The sequence below is a fragment of the Lepisosteus oculatus genome, chromosome 29, assembly GCF_040954835.1.
Source record: "Lepisosteus oculatus isolate fLepOcu1 chromosome 29, fLepOcu1.hap2, whole genome shotgun sequence".
NCBI lineage: Eukaryota > Metazoa > Chordata > Actinopteri > Semionotiformes > Lepisosteidae > Lepisosteus > Lepisosteus oculatus.
Window position 1 is genome coordinate 5,179,402 of NC_090724.1, and position 18,687 is coordinate 5,198,088.

Genomic DNA, 18,687 nt, shown 5'->3' on the forward strand with positions numbered 1-18,687 from the left:
ATTTCAAGAAAATACAGGCGTTTGCAATAATCACCATACAATACAGCACTTGCTGGCTGTCATAGGTATTATTAGTGAATCAGTCCGTCACTGTTAAAGAAGACAAACCAGGGGGAAAAAAGTCCAAATTAAAGAACGATGCCGGTAAGTTTCAGCATTACAGCTTTAAGCGATTCGCTACTTTTAATGTGGGAATCGACTGTCTAACAATTCGTGCTGCTGCATTTAAATAACTGAATAATTAATAATCGAGATAACCACATCCAAGCAATCTAAACTGCTTTAGTTGCGTATCTTGAGAAGTCTACCGCGTTGCTGAAATAGTCAAAATCAGTAGGCTACAAACTCCGAGGTTTATTCAAAATGTAAGACCATTCAGTGAATGAACTTAGTCGATTTATAAGTGTACAAATGTGCCTAAAACTTCTAAATGTATCTACTTTGACTGCAGAACAAAAAAGACATTGCTTTAGTTTAGCATTAGTTTTTGACAGCTATGTACCGAACGACAGATGTGATTGCTTTATTTAACTTGTTTTTTATTAGGTAGATGTGGGGAATATATTTTGTATTTTGTAAATAACCACTGTCACAGAAACAAAATGCATCCAAGATCATTCTAATAGCAATGATATATTGCAATGTAAATTGGTGTCGTTTTACAAGTCTGGACATGTCTAGTGAACAGCATAGCAGACAAGCGATTCTATTGCAATTCTGAACTTTAAGCACTAGAGGGAGCAGGTCATTTGTAGCTGCTATTGCCATGGTATTTTACGTACCTGAAACTCAATACATAAGCTTGAAAGCTTGCCTTTCAGACATGAACGGCACATGTTATCTTTTGCAACGTCTGACACACGGAAGAAACGAAATCAAGTTTGCCCATTGTTAATATTTTTCACCAAAACGCTGAGAAAACATATGCCATAGCAAATAGTAGTTTAATAAACACAATAAACAATCATATATTATCTAGATAACAACGAGTCTCGTTAACAAAAAGGCATATTACTGATGGGTTACTCAATTTTAGCTTATATTATTCGGGAAAGATCCATGCGTTACCAGATGCATTCAGATGATTTTTTTACACAATTATTTGAATTGAAATTGGCGACTGACCAATTTCAATACAAATTGTGAATTTGTGACCTACTGTAAGTGGCTTCCTGTGTAAATAAATGGCTGTCCTGTCGCAGCTCGCCACCGACCTGATGCACCCCCTCTACGAGGTGGAGAAGAGGAGGCACAAGAAGAAGAGACTGGTGCAGAGCCCCAACTCCTACTTCATGGACGTCAAGTGTCCAGGTAGGAAGATTTCCGCCCGCTCGCCGGTGTGAAAACACCCTATTCCACCGCCGTGCCGTCCCTGCGCCTCGAACCGGTTTACAGCTCCCGCTCAGGGGAGCAGACGAGAAACACGTTTCGGAAAATGACCCCCGCAAGGAGTAAGCTAGCGCTGAGCCAGCTCGCAGTGCCGTGTCCGGTGTTTTTGTTGGGGTTTTTTTTTTTGTTGACTTGGCTGCAGCTACGGTGCGTTTTTTTTCTCCCGGCGCACCGGTGTAGCGGCGATGGTGATGCCCGTGGGGTTGGCGTGCGTGTTGTAACGGTGCGTGTCCTCCTGTCCCCCCCCACCCACGCGACAGGCTGCTACAGGATCGCCACGGTGTTCAGCCACGCACAGAGAGTGGTGCCCTGCGCCGGGTGCTCCTACGTCCTGTGTCAACCCAAAGGAGGAAAGTGCCGCCTGACAGAAGGTAGGAAGGGAGCCGTTTTAGGAAGAAATCTTAATATCTTCCTCTTCAGGGTGCATGTCCAATAGCCTACTCGCCAGACTGTGATACCTTTTCATTACCCTCCTGAGTTGGTACATTGTCTAAAGCGTTGTTTCTGTGGTATTGCACTGGGGCTAACAATGCTAGACAGACAATTTGCTTTAGTGTTATATTCCTGGCAGCAAGGCTGGGGGGCTGTGCACAGTCCCACTTGACTGACAACTCCAGACATCAAGATCTTGTCTCTCCTTTGATCTTCTCTCCTCTAGAGTGGAGGTCACCAGCTCTGCCCCCAGTCCAGGTGTTATAGGCCAGTACCGAATCACCAGTTTGGAAAGACTTGGAACAATTTCACTGTGGGCAGTCAAACAGATGATTTGTTCAACTGATTCTTTTAGAGATCATGTGGGACCACACTGAACTCTCCTAAAGGAACAGATCACGTTGTTAATTAATCAGCATCTCACTGGTGTTTGATGTGGTTGTAAATGCATGACCTGCTGTAAGATTAACTGGACTGGGGCTCTCTAGTACCAGGCTTGGAGACTCTTGTCTTAAGAGTCACTCCTTGGACAGCACACAACGCTTCTCAGTTTTCAATCTGGCCCTTTTGTACGCTGGCTACAGCTGTGTAGTCTGGCAATTTAGGATTTTTAGGCACATTGTGTCTTTATTTTAGTCCGCTAGGTGGCAGTCATACATGGACAGCAGTATAACTCTGGCTGACTGCCGAACGGGATTCTGAGTATGTGCTAGGTGACCCCCTTTTCACCTGCCGAGCTGTAGTCGGGGTTACTGCTCGGAACAGGAAATAGAAATCTGGGGCCGTTCTTGACCAAGGCAGCTTCCTGGTAGGTCTAACCCCCCCCCCTCGCAAAACAAGAGCTGTGATTCGAAATCTCCCCCATTTTCATTTCCTGTCCTCCAGGCTGCTCGTTCAGGAGAAAGCAACACTGAGCACGTTCCCATCACGCCTGAAGAAAGACGAAAAGTGAATGTCCCTGTCTCCAGCTCGCCCGGGGACTGCCAGGCTGATGTGAGCAGTACTCTGCTTGACGGGGGTGGACTGAGGATGGTGGAGGTTCCTCTCACTGCCGGCTGATTTCAGTGGGGGCTGTAGTGACCAGAAGCAGAGCCGTGCACAAACCACATGCACACCAGAGTTAAAAATGCTTCTCCCTACACAGTAACTTAAATATAAACCTGTCGTAGAATCGGAAGGTATCATAAAGAAAGCATTGTTTTTACAGTAAGTCTTCATTTTAAGGGACCTTTTCTATGAATTAAGTTCTTACTGTAATATACTTCTTCCAATAAAAGCTCAGTGTCTTAAATTCAGCTGGAGGTCCTGACCCCTTCTTAAGTATCTGTATTTTAATTTACTAGTTAAGTCAATAGAGAAAAACAGATTCACAGCAATAACCAGAATCAGGCTCTGTACAGCATATTTACTGGAAGAACCAGAAGCATTTTGCCTGGGATTCGAACCCTTACCTTTCACTCCAGACTAATCAACCAACTTAGCTTGCTTGTTGTACTCCAATTGGCAATGTACTATTATATATGTGTGATGTAAAATAATATACTCCAGTTAAAAAATCTCAGATTATGATTGGTTTAAATTTTCTTTGTAATAATAGTTACAAAGAAATACGCAAGACACAGCGTAGACAAAGAAATTCACTAGAAATGCATACACCTTATACACTAGACCTTCGTGTGGTGAGGTATGGCAGCGTGCGTTGGCTGCAAACATTAGGTGAAGGTTAATTATACGAAAAGTATAAAGAAGTAACAACGTTTTGGCAGTTTAGCCTCTTTCAAGGGTCACTCGCCTGAAAATGAGACGATCGGTAGACCGGTATGTTTCAACTACTCCTTAAATGTTTAGGATAGCTACGCAACTCAAGTTTGGCCACTAGAGGGCAGGAAAGCACCAGCGCCTACCGCTCCGGTCGTGGTTTAACGAAGCCGAGGTACAGTAAGTAAGCGGCTAATAGCAGCTTTCTACGCAACAAATATTAAATCAGAAGATCGGAAAAAAAAGAATAAAATCCAGTCCAGACCTCACAATAACTGGTACTGAAAAGGCCAGGCGTTGTTACATATTATACACCACAACGATGTCACGTTTTACCTCGGCAACAAAGCCTAAAATGATATCCAGGGATGTTAACTGCTGGAATACCTTTTTGCTTACAAAGCATCAATATATTTTATAGAGAGAAAGCAGGTATGTATGTTATTTTCCCTGTGCTGTATATTTATGTTCCTTTTCTCAAGAGGAACTCTAATGGTATAAATTTCATATGGCTTCCATTTTTCAGGCTGTCTTAATACTTAGACCTGGGGAGGAAACTCACAGCTGTCTTAACACAAGCGAAATAGTTTCAAACATGTACATTGAACACATTTGCGCCTGAACAACAGTAACATATTAGAAGAGAGTTGCTACCAAAAGAAACTGCTGGAAGAATTTCAACTCCAGATTAAACTTTCAGGTCTCTTCGTTGTCTTGAAGAGGTGAAGTACCTTGCAGACACCCGGCTGTGTAAAATACACAAGCAGCAAAGTGGGAAGAAAAAACAAAGACCAACAAAGACACCGTTTTGTAAAAATTTATTAGATTTAAAGCTAAGAAAGTGAAGTATTTCAATACAGATTTAGTGAGGCAAATGTGAGGTACTTGTATCAAGGCCCAGAACATGAAGGCCATCCTCACTTTGTTAACAAAAAAAGCATCATAAGACAAAATACGTAAATGAAGAGTGTTTTTTTTCCTGGTAAAATAATGCACTATGCATATACTTTGGTTCAGAGACACTCCATCCAGAATAATCTGTAATAAGAGTGTAGAAATGGAATGCTCGATGTTAATTAGTAATGTCAATCTAACATATACACTGGCTGTGTCTTTTGCCTGTACACAGGCACTGCATCTTTTGCTGCTCTGCTGGGAATCCCATAATGTAGCCGATGTAATTTTTATGGGATTATTTTTACATTAAAACACCGGGAGGTTGTTAAGCAAATCAGGAACAAGTCCAAGACCCAGATCTGCCCATTCCTGCTGGTTCCATTGTCTCCAGCTGAGCTCCTCATTACCTAATTAATCCCCTTCATTGACCTGGCACTTGGACTATAACTGATATTCTGGCCTTGATCATTTTTTAGCAATTGAAAATAATGGAAAAACACTAAATTAAGCAAATTGTCCTCCATTAAGGGTTACATTAAGTAAGGGAAAGTACAGCTGGAGCTCTCGGGCCACAAACTGGGAAGCCTATATTTAGACAAATTTTCTTGAACAAATGAGAAAATGGCACTTTAACCATCTGAAACAGCAGAAAAAAGGGTGGCTCTTGCTACAGATGACTGAAATGATCTTCAAATACAACTTTGAACCACAAAGTTCACATTTTTGTTCCATGAAAATGGATTAAGACCGTTGTTACAACACTAATGCATGACATTATCACATTTTGACTAACACATGGAAAACAATTTTTAAAAGCATCCAAACAAAATTGGTAAGACTTCATCAGTATTAAAAAAAGACGGTTCTTGTTTTTTTTACCAGCTCAACACAGACCTACTCCTTTCCCACATCTCCTGCTTTCCTCCTGAGTTCTCTGCTCTCCTGTCTGCAATGAGATGGTTTCTTCACAGCGCAGTCTGAAAACGATCACTTCTTTCAAAGAACTGGCCTCTTTTCTCACACCGTGTGCTCAACGCATCCCAGGTGTGTTTGAACTGTGCCTGCAACTTGTGGATTTGTAAACCTAAGTTTTTTTCCCAAACAAATTCGTTTTTTCCCAGATAAAAACATGAAACAGAACTTTGTTATCATGACTGAGGGTTTGGGGGAGGGGGGAAAACCAGAATGAATTGGAAAGTTCTGTGAAAGAGACAGACAAGAAAAGGAAAGCATGGTCTTTAAAAAAAAAAACACTGCAGATACACGTATAACATTCACTTTTTAGACCCTATTTTCTTGGGGAGAGGGGATTGGGAGATTTGGTGCTCGAAAATGGGGAATGAAATTGAATATCCATGGAATGACGCTCATTTCTCTCTTCCTTCGTGGGCTGTCGTTGCTTTTTATAAGCTGTTCAGTTCCTGCAGTGTTTGATCCAAAACTTGGTGCATTCCCAAGTTCTCCTCTTTGGCACATGATAGCTTTTCTGTAAAAAAAAATAAATATATATACACTAAATGAAAAATATCTAGCTGTATTTTGATTTAACAATAACCATTGCATACTTTGCATTTAGCAATATGGGACCTGAGCTTGTTGCAGTACACCGTGCTCTTTAATAGATACATTTATGCATGGCTTCTTTTTCTATTTAAGGATAAAGCTCCTTATCACTCAACACTAGTAACTAGGGAACAAAAATTGCTAAGCACACTATGCAAAACGCCTTAGCCTTATAACTTGCATGTTACACAAAAGGGATTCTGTCTATATAGTTCTTAGATACAGTACATAGCATTGAACAAAATCTGATACTGTTTATGGATTTGTGAGAAAGACGTATCACTAGTATTTGAATTTGAACACCGCATGGAAAAAAGACCAGATCGTTCTGTGTGAATGATCGACCTGTAAAAGAGAATAGCACACTCCGTGTTTTGAGTGGCTAAAAGCTCTCTCCACTCCAACGTTAATTTGTAACTTGTCCACATTCCAGCATTCACAAGCCTTCATCAGGGAAGGCACATTTGCCCAGACAAATCTTATGTTAAAGCAAGAATTCTTTCAGAATTCCATTTGGGGAAACCATTGTTTTAGGGTTAGGGTTGTCAAAAACTACATTTTTATCTCAGAAGTAGATCCATCTTAGAATTGTACTTTAGTCAGCTTCTGTTCATAGAAGAAGCCTCAAAATCTTATTTCAGTGTCTAACTGAGGTGATAAAGTACTGAATTAAAAAAAAACAAGGTCTTCCTTAGAAGGACAGTATATTGTTAATATTACTACCTCTCTGAACTATGGCGATCTTTCATAAAAAGGGCTTCCTTTTTAAAACCTTGCTTTTATCAAATATTTGCCTGATCAAAACTATACAGTATGTTCTGATGAAGGTTTGTGTTTGCTGAAACATTGATAAGAGTTAATAAATTAGCTTGGACTACAGAATGTGCACAAAATTGATTTCGCTACCTTTACCGATTTGTAGTGGACAACACCAATAACTTCTGGATGTGCATCGTTTTCTTTCTTTTAAGATCATTCGTTATTAGTGTGTTATTATATATTGTATATTAGTCCAGTAGGTACAGGATGAATAAGATCAGTTTTTGGTTTTGTTCAGTCCGGGCTGTGACCCCGAAAACATAACTTGCCCAGGGACTGGAGTCCTAAAATTTTCAATGTCTTTTGTAAATCACCACCAGCTTAAAGGCATGACAAAAGGATAAGTCAATCTAATTTAATCTTTTCTTTAAACATTGATGAAAAAACACTAACTCTTACTTGTATCAATGTTACTCCTTTCTCTGTTTATGGCTTCAAGCTTTGAAGTCTCAAACCTCCAGTTTAAGTCCAAAGCCTTAACACTGCTCATTGCTGACTAATGCTTAATGATTAATTTTAGGATTAAAAGTTGGAAATTTATTGTATTTAACGGTTTTCCCGGCAAAGCTGTTAAACTGTTAAATAATCGAACCAGAAGCCCGCATTTGAACATGGTGTATGCCTCTGTCCCCTTATAGTACCATAAGCACTCTACATGGAAGGCGTTTTTAAAAATAAAACAAATAAACTATTTTCCATTTTATACCAAAGCAGTTTAGAGTCACCAATTGCGTTCTACAGCTTTATAGCTACTGTATAACTCTAGGTCTGCACAGGGAGAATGAGCACTCCAACATGCCTGTTGATCAGAGCCTTTAATCTCTGGACATGTTTTAAACTCTACAGTGCTTTACAGGAGAGTCAACACCGATTGGAGAAACAGCACTCTTGCTGACATCATCGAAAACCCACAGGTCTCCTGCAGCTCCCAGGAATCACTGCTTGATCCACGGCCAACTAGGCCCCACCTATCCAGTGCCTGGCACGTTATGCATTATGCATTATTAAGGAGCTCCAGTCACAGTCAGCCAATGACGTCATCCAGACATGCATGGGCAACATCTGGACCACAGAGACATCTGGACCTGTACTCTGATCAAGCACTTCTGCTGGTGGGAACCGCTGGGGAGTCACCATGCGCAGATGTTGCAGTTACAGTAAAGAGTCTGAAGAGACACTGTCAAAGTCTTATTTTCTGACTCATCATTGCATCTTTTTCCCCCATTGACTAAAAAACAATATAACACAAAGTCGGTCATGTTAAGTTCACAGGCTGTAGGCATCACCTGATATACCTGTCTGTGACATGCTTCCTAGAACAAAAAAAATAGAACAGGCCCCGACAGCTTTTTCATTAGGCAGGAGGCTTACGAATGCTTAAGAATGTTCAAAGAAAGGAAGAACGGAAATGGAAGATGTGCCATGAGACAGAAAGAACTTTATTAAAGCTTTGTTTTTACAGAGAGGTTCTCACAGAAGGTGACTCAGAGAAAAGGCACAGGGGTGAATGACCAGAGATTCGAGGCAGCAGTAGAGAGCAGGCCGCAGGAATTAGGAAGGCCACCGTTCTGGAGAGAAAAGGCTGTTGGAGAGGGTGGAGGGGGGAAAGGGGAGAGGCCATCTATAAGGAGGTCATGTCGTTGAGGGCGTGGTCCAGCTCCTCACTGATGGCCTTGTACTTCAGCTTCTGAGCGTAAAGTTCGTCTGGAGGTCAAAGGGCGCAGGAAGCAGGGAGCAGCAGCAGCAGCAGAGGAGGAGTGCCGGAAGAAAGAGAAGAAATGAAACGAGCAGGGAACAGAGAGAGGGAGAGAAATGGAAAAACAGACAGGTCAGGAAGAGCAAGAGCAGATCATCAAAAAAAGCAAGAAGTCTACAACAACGTTGAAGACACAAAGCCATTTCCTAGCTCCTGATGAAATTCTACTTGAATCATTTCCTGGAATAACTTTTTTTTAGGGTCAGGGCTAGACAAGGAAAAATGGGACACTCCACAGAAAATTGGACTGCCCAGGTCTCTAGTGTTAATGGGAGTCATCTAACTGTGTGAGTCTTTAGTTTATTTTGGAACCGCACAAGTTGTTCCCTTTATTATTCTAAAATGTGCATTTCCCCCCCACACACATAGCCAAGTAAGTGAGAAATCCAGTCTATAAATTATACAGGAGAGGACCCAAAGCAAACTAATATAAGTACAGGTATCCTGCCCTCCATATTGGTGTGCACTATGCACAAGTTACCCTGCAAAGGCAACACAGAGAATACAAATTCTCTGGCAAGTATCCTCTGGCTCTGCCTCATTGCATCATAATTATACACACTACTTTACTCATGAGACTGAGTGAAGCAGCAGACCATCCTTTAAAAATTTTCCACAAGTTCAGCAGAAGGTCTTTTTTTTTTTTAAGAAAGTTGAAACCTTAATCCCAGGCTGGGACCTGACAAGTCAGCTTTCCATTTTAAGTTTGAGAAGACTCAAAAGGACAGGAAGCAACCCGATTCGGTATTTAAGGCCTGCACAAATGAGTCACAATAATAAAACGATTCAGTCATAAAATATGGCCATACAAAAAAAAGATATACAAAATACTGCATAACTGATTAAGCCTGTTTTCAGTAATTTCACTCTTAACCACATTTCGGTTTTTCAAATACGACCAAACATAAAACATACTACGAGTGTATCATGCCACAGTCTGCATCTCAAATCAAACCAAATAAATTAATAAATCCTTAAATTACAGTGTCCAGGAATCCTTAAGTAAAACATAAACAAATCAAAAGTACACATATATAAAAAATCCTTCTTAATTGCAACATTGCAATCCAGTGACAGCAAATTCAAGACAACCCTGATTCTACAGCAGAACTGGGCCCTATGCAGTTAAGACTCAAAGGCTTTTTAAACTGGCCACAAAAACCACCTACCCTGCTAGCAGTTTTATGTTAAAAAGTCTACATTATCATTCATGTAGAATTTCATAGTGCTCATTGCTTTCCTGAAGGTGTTGAAATGCTGAACGTAAGCTCACTCTGTGAAGATAAATGATGAGCAGAAAACCATAATGCTTTGAGGATGGACTACAGATTCTCTTGGGGTGAATAACATCACAGCACATTTCAGCCCAACACCAATTTGGCCGTTTTTGGCCCAAAAGGCCTTGTAACGTTTTAGCGTGGAAAGAGAAGGCAGTTTTCTGTGGTAACAATTCTGTTCTGTTGCGCATTTCCACACAGACTGAAATGAGGATCTGTGAGAAATGGGATTACCATACCTTCCAGGTCATCGATGGTCTTTTCCAGTTTGGCAACTGTCCTCTCAGCAAACTCAGCTCGGGTCTCGGCCTGGAGACAAGAGAAACCGAGAATGAATCCTTGTACTGGAGATGGACCCAGCCTTGGCTTATGGATGTAAAGATGTTTATTTTTTTTCTCAGATATTGTACAGACAGGAAAAGGAGAACCACACTATACCTCTTTAAGCTTGTCGCCGAGAACCTTGATTTCCTCTTCATACTTGTCCTCCTTTTCCGAGTACTGAAAAAGAAACCAATAAAGAGATTTGCTCCCACTCCACAACAAGAGGGACCATGAAAGAAGAGAAGCCATGATTCAATCCTACTGGACAAAATGTCCTGAGACTTTGCCCCAAACACAGGCACTGCTCCAGGTTAGCTTAACAGAGGAGAGTGATCTCGTAGTCTTCAAGAACACTGCTGCATAAAACTCATATTCATAATTCAATTATTTTACGTTAAGTCACTGAGCGTTTCCAAATTCTAGAAGCATTTTTACAAGATTCTACTTCACCCAAGAACAAGGTTTCGGAATTGGAGAAGTATTGCAGAAAAACTGAACACACCTTCTCAGACTGGGCTTCTAGAGACTTTAGGTTGTTGGTAACGTTTTTCAGTTCCTCTTCCAGGTCACTACATTTCCTGTGGGGAAAAACAAAATAGCACAAGATGGGTTAATTAACATCATACAGAACACAAGACCTCGCCAACATCCAACTGACTGGCTGAGAAAAAATCAAAAGCAAAAACCCTCCAGTATTCCAAAGAATCATCAAAAGAAAAACACTCTGCTTTTCTTAAAAAGCATCCGAGTCACACAAAACAAATGTATGCAGTAATGAAAGACAAGTGTAACTTTTGTTCTTCAGAGGAGATTAAATCCATGTTAGTTCAGTTTATATGCCCTGTGGGAATAATATGGCTCTGGGAAAGCAAGTAGGAGGGAAGAGATAGCACTGCTTCTTTTAAGTTAGCGAGAAGGCTTTCCAGCTCCTAAAATTGGCTGGGAATCCAACCATAACCTTGCAGCCCTACCATGGAGTAAAACCACCTTAGCTGCAAATGTGTGTCTAGACTTGCCGGGCAAGAGAAAATAGTGGGAGGGAGAAGATAAATTTGTTTCTGATTCAGATGTGTTTGGGAAGACGTCATTTTTTGTTCATTAATCCTTCGTTCGTGGATAAGAACTGTCTCCCATCACTCTGCAGTGGGACACAACAGCATTGATTTCCATTAGCAGATCCACACAAGAGAGCACTGAAGAATCTTTCTGCTCACACAGCCCCTGTATCAGATTCCTGCCTACACTTTGTCTCAAAATGGTTTACTCATTATCCAAAATTTCCAAAGCATTCCAAAAAAAGACAGTTCAGGAAATTGAACATATGACGGAGGAAAACAGTCCTTTCAAGTGAATACTTGACAGGCAATGCAGAATGTGCAAGCCCAAATTAAAATGATACATTACGCTCGGTAAGAGTTAGTATTAACATTAGTACCATATAATCATTAGTGAATATTAACAATAACATCTTAGGCAACTGTGGAAATTATTTACTAAGGGAAACCTACTGAAGCCCTGAAACTGACAATATTCCATTACATGCGTCAATGTGAAGTAGTAGGTTTCCAATCTATCGCACTACTATTGCTAAATACTGGCAAGTTTTTACAGATACTCACAGCTCCGCAACCTCAGCCCGCTCCTCAGCTCTCTCAAGTTCTCCCTCCAGAATCACCAGCTTACGCGCCACCTACAGAAGAACAAGCCCACACTTGGTAAAAGACCAGACGCTGCATCATTTAACACAAACAGCTGAGCCCAACACCCCCTCCTAGAGCAGGGGTCCCAGACTCAACCCCTGCAGGGCCTGTGGTCTTCTGGTTTCTGGGCCCAGCCAAGTGCTTGCTTACATACCTGGCCTAATTATTTCATCAACAACATAATAATGCATTTAATGAGGCTTGAAGTTGTTTTACAGGTAACTGTACATCTATTGAAGTGCTTGTTTTCAGTCATCAAAGGAAAGACGTGAAGAAATTTTTATACGTCTGGGAAAATAATGAGGGTAACTGACTAATCAGGATGGACCAAACACCAAAGGACACCAGGCCCCCCAGGAATTTGGAATCTGGGAGTTTTTGAGTTTGACACCCCAGACCTAAGGGGTGGTTTTGCTCTCTCTTGCTGAATTACCTTCTGAAAAGCTAATTTGATGAGAAGCCAGTTCAAAACGGGCCACTAGAAACCCGTTTCATTAGAAACTCGAGCAGCAGCGTGGAGACGTTCCAGAAATCCAACGTTCTGAGAGGTCAAAGACCCGGGCAGTGAGAGATCAGGTTAACCCACCACTTCCAAATATACTGCACTAATTTAAACAGATGGGGAAATAGCAAATACATTCAGTGATGCAAAATATTCCTAAACTGGGTGGCAGATGGTGGGTACTATTGCAGGTCCAGAGCCCTGACCATTACTCCACACTGCAGCCTACATCTATGAAGGTGTTCTGTTCAACTGGGGGGAAAATCCCTTTGCCCAGTATGATGCATACTGTAAAAATTAAGACCAGTCACATGAAGAGCCTGCTGTTGCAGCGGTCAGCACAAGCTGGGCAAACGTCGGGGGCACTGCCAGACAGCACCGCACGGGCACCTCGAACCCGGTCTCGGAGGCAGGCCTGCAGGGTCCACAGCACGAGCGGCTCGGCTCACCTCCTCGTACTTGCGGTCGGCCTCCTCGGCGATGTGCTTGGCCTCCTTCAGCTGCATCTCCTGGATCTCCATCTTCTCCTCGTCCTTCATGGCCCGGTTCTCGATCACCTTCATGCCCCTGTGGGGGGGGGAGGCGGGGGTGGGTGGGAAACAGAACGGGTCAGGCCTTTTCCGAGCAAGACCCACGCAAACCCTAGAGCTCTCGGTTCTCGGAAGCTCCAAAGAAACACCAGATTCTAAAACAGCCAAACAATTTCCCGTCTTCCTAAAGGGGATATTCAGCAGTATTGTCTACTTTCACAATGTAGTGCCAGGACTGAATCAGATGAAGTACATACTTCCTGCTACCTCACCATTTCTGCAACAACGCCCCTGTAAATCGTGATCAACAGCCACGATCCCCATCTCCCACCGTGGCCCTGGGGACTCAGGTCTCTTGCCAACATTCCCACAGTTTCTGGTGATGACGGGGGGCTAGAAGTACTAGACCCACCTTCACCCCCCCCACCCCACTCCTGGACTGACCTCTCACTCTCGTCAGCTGCCTTCTCGGCCTCCTCCAGCTTCTGCAGCGCGGTGGCCAGTCGCTCCTGAGCCCGGTCCAGCTCCTCCTCCACCAGCTGGATCCGGCGGTTCAGCGCAGCCACATCCCCCTCCGCCTAGCGACGGGGCAAAGGACGACACGTCAGGCTGGGGGGGGAACGATAGCGCCCCCTACAGCCCGCTCTTGGAACTGCACCCCCGCCTCCTGGAGATCCACAGCCCTCCAGAGAAAATGATCAGTTTATCGCCAAGTACTAAACACTGGAAGGATTTATAATGTTCCCCATTTAACTGAGCCAACTAATATCTGAGGTGTTAAATAAAGAAAAGAAATACAAGACTGGAAACTACATACACAAAGATTCCATTTTATTTTGTAGGGGATTTTGCAGTCCGTGGTATCAGTATGTCGTTTTAAAATGGGTAAAAGTTAAATGAGGGGACAAAGGAACATAACATTCACTCTCCCTAAAAAAACAGTGTCTTGGGCCCACAGGCAGTTTATAGCGCAAGAATGCGGACAGTGATGTCAAAATACAATCTGAGTCAAGTATTATTCTCAAAAGAAACAAAAACCTGTGTGAGAGCACCAGGGAAGAGTGAGTGGGATAATATTTCAAGCTGTACAAATTACACTTACTCCACTGTCATGCTTGCAAGACACAACAAAACCTGGAACTGCTACATCTTTCCATAATGACCTGTATTATAAACCCAGTCTTTTCTCCCCCTCTACAATCAGTCACGCAGACAGGCGTCCAGCTAGGAGAATGTGAAGAAAAACTTGCGCAAAGCCTTAGTCTGCAGCTCCAGCTTCAAGGCATTAATTTTAGTGCCCCCAAAAAGGAGGAATTTACTCAGTGAAAAGGAAAACAGGACTTTGGTGATTTACTGTCTTCCATTCCCTCACAGGCGGAATATTCCAGTCTGGCAAATACTTCTTCTGCCCACAAAGCCTGAGCTTCGACTCAAGATTGGCCTGCTGATTTTAGGCAGTTCTTGTTACATATTTCTTTGAATGCCTCTATTACACTTCAACAGTGCTAACGGGGGGAAAAAGTGCCTGAAATGTTTAAACCCTTTCATACCACATCTTGGCAGCACTGTTTAAGATGGCCTGTTGGGTTAAACATACGGATTCATTTTATGATAAGAAACACCTACATATGGAGAATTTTTATAAGTTGCAAATCTAGTCAGCCAAATCGATTCTTGCTGTTGCAAGATATGAAAAAGATTGACTAACCCGGGCCTATACTGAGGACTTGAGATAATATAAGACTTAGAACAGAGAGCAAAGTATCCAAATAACAGGGCCTGAAATTCTGAAACTCTTGAGGAAAGAAGATAAGGCATGTGCAAGAATGCCTTGATATTTATACTTGTCTGGTATGTGCTTATGTGGTACAATTATGCTTCAATTATCATAATAGCTTCATTAACTGTAAAAACCACAAACAAAATACTGAAAATTTCAACGGGACTGAAAAGGTGAGTGAGTTTTAAAGCACTTTATCATGTTTGGATCCTGTTTCCACCCAGACTATTTCCTGTGGAACAAACAAAGTGCATTCCAGTATCTCACAGAGAAAGTCATCTGGACCATTAAGTGAAATAGCCTGACTGATATCCATTGTGGTAATTCAGAATGGTTGTAAGGTTCTCAGCACTCCGTTGTAGGACTATTAAAAACAAATGGAAATGGAAAACAAATACATAGCTTCTGCACAGTAGCATGAGGGTCAGCACTGCTGCCTCACTGGTCTTGAGTTAGGTTTCGAACTGGGGCACCTGCTGTGTGGAGTTTGCATGGTCCCATCATGTCTATGTGGCTTATCTCTGAGTGGTCCGTTTCCTCTCACAGTCCAATGACAATCATGAGGTTTACTGGCCTCTCAAGTTTGCCCCTGTGTGTGTGCATGCTGGAACTGTGTGTGTTTTACAAAGCCCTCTGATAGACTGCTGTCCCAGCCAGGCTCTGCTCCCAACTTGCATTAGGCTCTGGCTCATCACAATCCACTAAGGATAAAGTGATGATGGCGCAGGTGCTGGGCCTACTCCCTTTGCCAGCTTCTTTAAAAGATGCAGATCACCTTGTGTAATAAGTGATCATCCAAACAAAAAAATGTCACAGAGTATATTTGCTTTGTGTGCTAAGAGCATAAGACCAACAATTCCAGGGCAAAGCACAGTTATAAAATCTAAACAAACACAAAGACCTGGTCTGCCTGTTGAGCTTGAAGGCTGCGTTTCTTTTACGTCTGGGGCCAACATTAGAGATAGCAAGAACATCCGTCTCCTCCTTCCCTAACAAGAGAGGAGCTGAGAGAAAAACTTCTAGAGAACCCCGGCTGCTGAAAAACAAACAGCCTGGGCTCGGGTACGAGATCTGCACCTATTAACGCAAGAAGAACCCAAAGGGCCTGATGGGGGCGCTGTTGAGCAGCAGGGCACACTCTACGGTGCCCCAAACTAGGGAGGCCATGGAAGAAAAAAAAACAATGCACATGAAGTACAAATGTCATGAGAAAAATGCTTTGCAGGCAGTTTTCCCTCCACGAACTCCAAAGGAGACTTCCAAGATGAGTTGCAAAAAAAAAAAGAAACTGAAAAGGCTAGGTCACATAGTATGGTGACCGTCTCTCAAGCGGAGCAAAAAAAAAGGGGGGGGGGGGGGAATAAAATAGGAAGAGTGGCAGGATGTCCCCCCACGCCCACATCCTCCCTCCCGCTCTCAGTTCAGGGTCAGAATTCTGCTCCTGGCCACGCCCCCTTCCTCCGATCCACAGCTGGCTGGGCCACGCGCCTTATAAGGTAAAACAGGCTCAGGGAGAATGTTTGTGGTAGAATGTCAGGAAGATGTAAGATCTAAACGAAACCATCTGCTTGCACAGGGAAATCAGGAAAAGAAAGACACACTAACAACTGGGAGCAATACCACTGCCTCCCTAAATCATCCTTTTTCCACAGATAAAGTTTTAACTTTTTAAATTTGGGAATTTTATTCCCAAGTAATTTTCCCCAACGGCTTTGTGAATTGCATGGCTTCATTTTGTTTAGTTACCTGTTCCTTAAAGCACAGAGCTACAGGGGAAATGATCACTTTCAAGGCAGCAAAAGTATTACATTGAGAACAGACCCCAGGCTTGATGTTTTTAAAAGGCTCAGTGTGTGTGAAAAAAGTCCAGGGCTAGTCTAGAGCATTTTTACTCAGCCTTGTGAAGAGAAAGCCAAGCTCCTAGAAAGGCTTAACAACTTGCCTTTAAGATTCCACCACAAAGTAGAACAAACACCTTCACAGAATAGTCACTTTGCAAATTACAACAATAAATATAAAGACTGGGTTCTGTTTCAACAATCAGATTTTGCTTTATGGAAAAAAAGAGCAACTCAAGCTTTTTACAAAGCAAGTGGCAAATCTCTATTGACTTATATGAGGGTTTTGAAATGCTCAAACTCCACACATACCCACAAAATTAAAAAATAAAACACCTCTCTTTTACAGGCACTTGGTGTTCACCGACTATGCTGCAAACCACTGATACTTGAAGATTCAGGAGACAGATGTTCATCACATCTTTTCACAGTGGTGAAAAGTATGAACTAGACCAATGTCACTTCAGCGTATCAACAAAGGGAAACAAATGAATGCAAAAAAATTATACTGGATCCTAAATTCAGAGTTTCAGCATTGTTTTGGATCCTGGCTCCAGGACTTCAGCTGCCTGGGCTAAACCAGCAGTTCTCTCCTAAGTCCTGAAGCACCTTAGCCCTGCAAGTAAAACTCTTAGGTGTTCATTCTGCTACATGCCTGTTGCAATCTAATGAAGCTGAAGACTGGTTTTGTCCACAGCAGTGCCAAAAGCGAAGCAGAATTCCACTTACCCTGCTGAAATTTGTCAAATTCAGTAAACCCCCACAAACGTTTCATCAAAGTCTGTCTAGGAGTTTCAGCTTTCTTTTTTACAGATGGGCGCACAACTGCCACCATAAGAATTATAGAGTGAGCTCTGCTCTTTTCTGGAGATTGCACTATTATTCAGGGGAATAGGCACCGAGTTTAATGTTAAAAAATGAAGTGTGAATTGGCAGTGTACTATAAAGTCTACTGGGATCTAATCAGCTGAATCCCTTTCTAGGGGCCCCTATTATGTAAATCTCCTCCAGTTTCTGCAGTGTCCAGTATTCTCTGAACTCTTTTCCAGAAGAGGAGTCCCTCTTCCCCAGTTCCTTTGCTCTGGGTGTTTGTAACCAATGTGACAGGACATGGTAGAAAGATAAGGCAATGTGGAGCAGGAAGTTAATCAAACTTGCAACAATATTAGAATTGAAAAATAAAAGTAGTGCAGCCAAAAAGTAATGTATTGTACTGTCCCTTGCATCACCAAATAGTCCTGCTTTCATTGCAGAAGGTTTAATTTTCCCAAGTATCACATCTGGAAGAGTTATACTTCATACATTATGTATAATGGAGTTATGTACTGTGTAACTACATCATGTTTAAAGATTACATGCAAAGCAGTTAACAAGCAAGTATAGAAAAGGGACATACTGTATGAGTGTAACTGTTAAACTACTTCTTGCATTTTATTATTTTAAAATTCTCAGTCCATTAGCACATATGCTACTGAAATCAATTCTGCCTATGAGATTGGAGATCTAAAGAATTCATTGAGTGACTCTGGATTGACAACTAAGAAGGCAGAGAGGCAACTCACTGGTCAGGCTACATTTTCATTATCTGCAATATAGGTAAAATAAAGTACCCAGAGGTGACTTAAAGTACTATTGTAGGCTTGTGTTAATTAAACTCACTGAAAGAGTAGTTTCAGTAGTAGCGTTCATTTTTAGTGTGAACGCACAGCAAAATAGATACTTTACTTATTTTTTTAAAAGCAGTTTGGCCATTATTAGTTTTCATGGGTATTGTATCTATCCCCAGCTCCATCAAACACAGGTGCTGTTCTGCTTCGATTCCCATCAGCCTCCTCCCCCTGCTCATTCAGGGCACAGCGGGAAACCATAGTAAAACCACATTTGAGAGTTATAAACTTTTTCTAAACAAATGCATCAGATGTTTACTGCATCTTTGTCATAAGTAAAGACTTTCAGTTTCACGATCTTTGAAACTAGGTGCACCTTGTTTCCTCACTAGGAGTAGCTGGAGTGTTATGCAGCTCACACGACACACACCTAATTCAACAGCATAGTCAAGGGGAAAATTATCCAGAGGTAATACTGATAGCATTTACGTTTTCCACTGTTTTATGCTTGCTAG

The 18,687-nt window shown here is 42.1% G+C and overlaps 2 protein-coding genes across 5 annotated transcripts in view; one reads left to right on the forward strand and one right to left on the reverse strand.

Moving 5' to 3' along the window:
- Nucleotides 1-16: 16 nt before the first annotated feature.
- LOC102692574 (small ribosomal subunit protein eS27-like) lies at nucleotides 17-3,116 on the forward strand. Its single transcript, XM_006639988.3, has 4 exons — nucleotides 17-144; nucleotides 1,203-1,311; nucleotides 1,650-1,760; nucleotides 2,707-3,116. Exons 1-4 carry the CDS (start codon nucleotides 139-141, stop codon nucleotides 2,733-2,735), a joined length of 255 nt encoding a protein of 84 aa, XP_006640051.2. The 5' UTR covers nucleotides 17-138; the 3' UTR covers nucleotides 2,736-3,116.
- Nucleotides 3,117-4,382: 1,266 nt separating this feature from the next.
- Nucleotides 4,383-18,687, reverse strand: part of tpm4a (tropomyosin 4a) — a 29,895-nt gene continuing 15,590 nt past the window's right edge. For 2 of the 4 annotated variants that reach the window (XM_006639828.3, XM_006639829.3), the window contains 7 exons: nucleotides 13,392-13,525; nucleotides 12,867-12,984; nucleotides 11,835-11,905; nucleotides 10,718-10,793; nucleotides 10,330-10,392; nucleotides 10,131-10,200; nucleotides 4,383-5,962 (listed from right to left, as the gene is read on the reverse strand). In XM_006639828.3, coding sequence (XP_006639891.1) covers nucleotides 5,880-5,962; nucleotides 10,131-10,200; nucleotides 10,330-10,392; nucleotides 10,718-10,793; nucleotides 11,835-11,905; nucleotides 12,867-12,984; nucleotides 13,392-13,525 — 615 coding nt within the window. In that variant the 3' untranslated portion in view covers nucleotides 4,383-5,879. Of the gene's footprint in view, nucleotides 5,963-8,276; nucleotides 8,563-10,130; nucleotides 10,201-10,329; nucleotides 10,393-10,717; nucleotides 10,794-11,834; nucleotides 11,906-12,866; nucleotides 12,985-13,391; nucleotides 13,526-18,687 lie in introns of those variants that run through there. The other 2 variants (XM_006639827.3, XM_006639830.3) reach the window with 1 other exon arrangement.

Bases quoted from the DNA above. Each gene is read 5' to 3' on its own strand.
- LOC102692574 (XM_006639988.3), top strand. The intron at 1,312-1,649 runs GTAGGAAGATTT...CCCACGCGACAG, and splicing joins CATGGACGTCAAGTGTCCAG to GCTGCTACAGGATCGCCACG. The intron at 1,761-2,706 runs GTAGGAAGGGAG...CCTGTCCTCCAG, and splicing joins AAAGTGCCGCCTGACAGAAG to GCTGCTCGTTCAGGAGAAAG.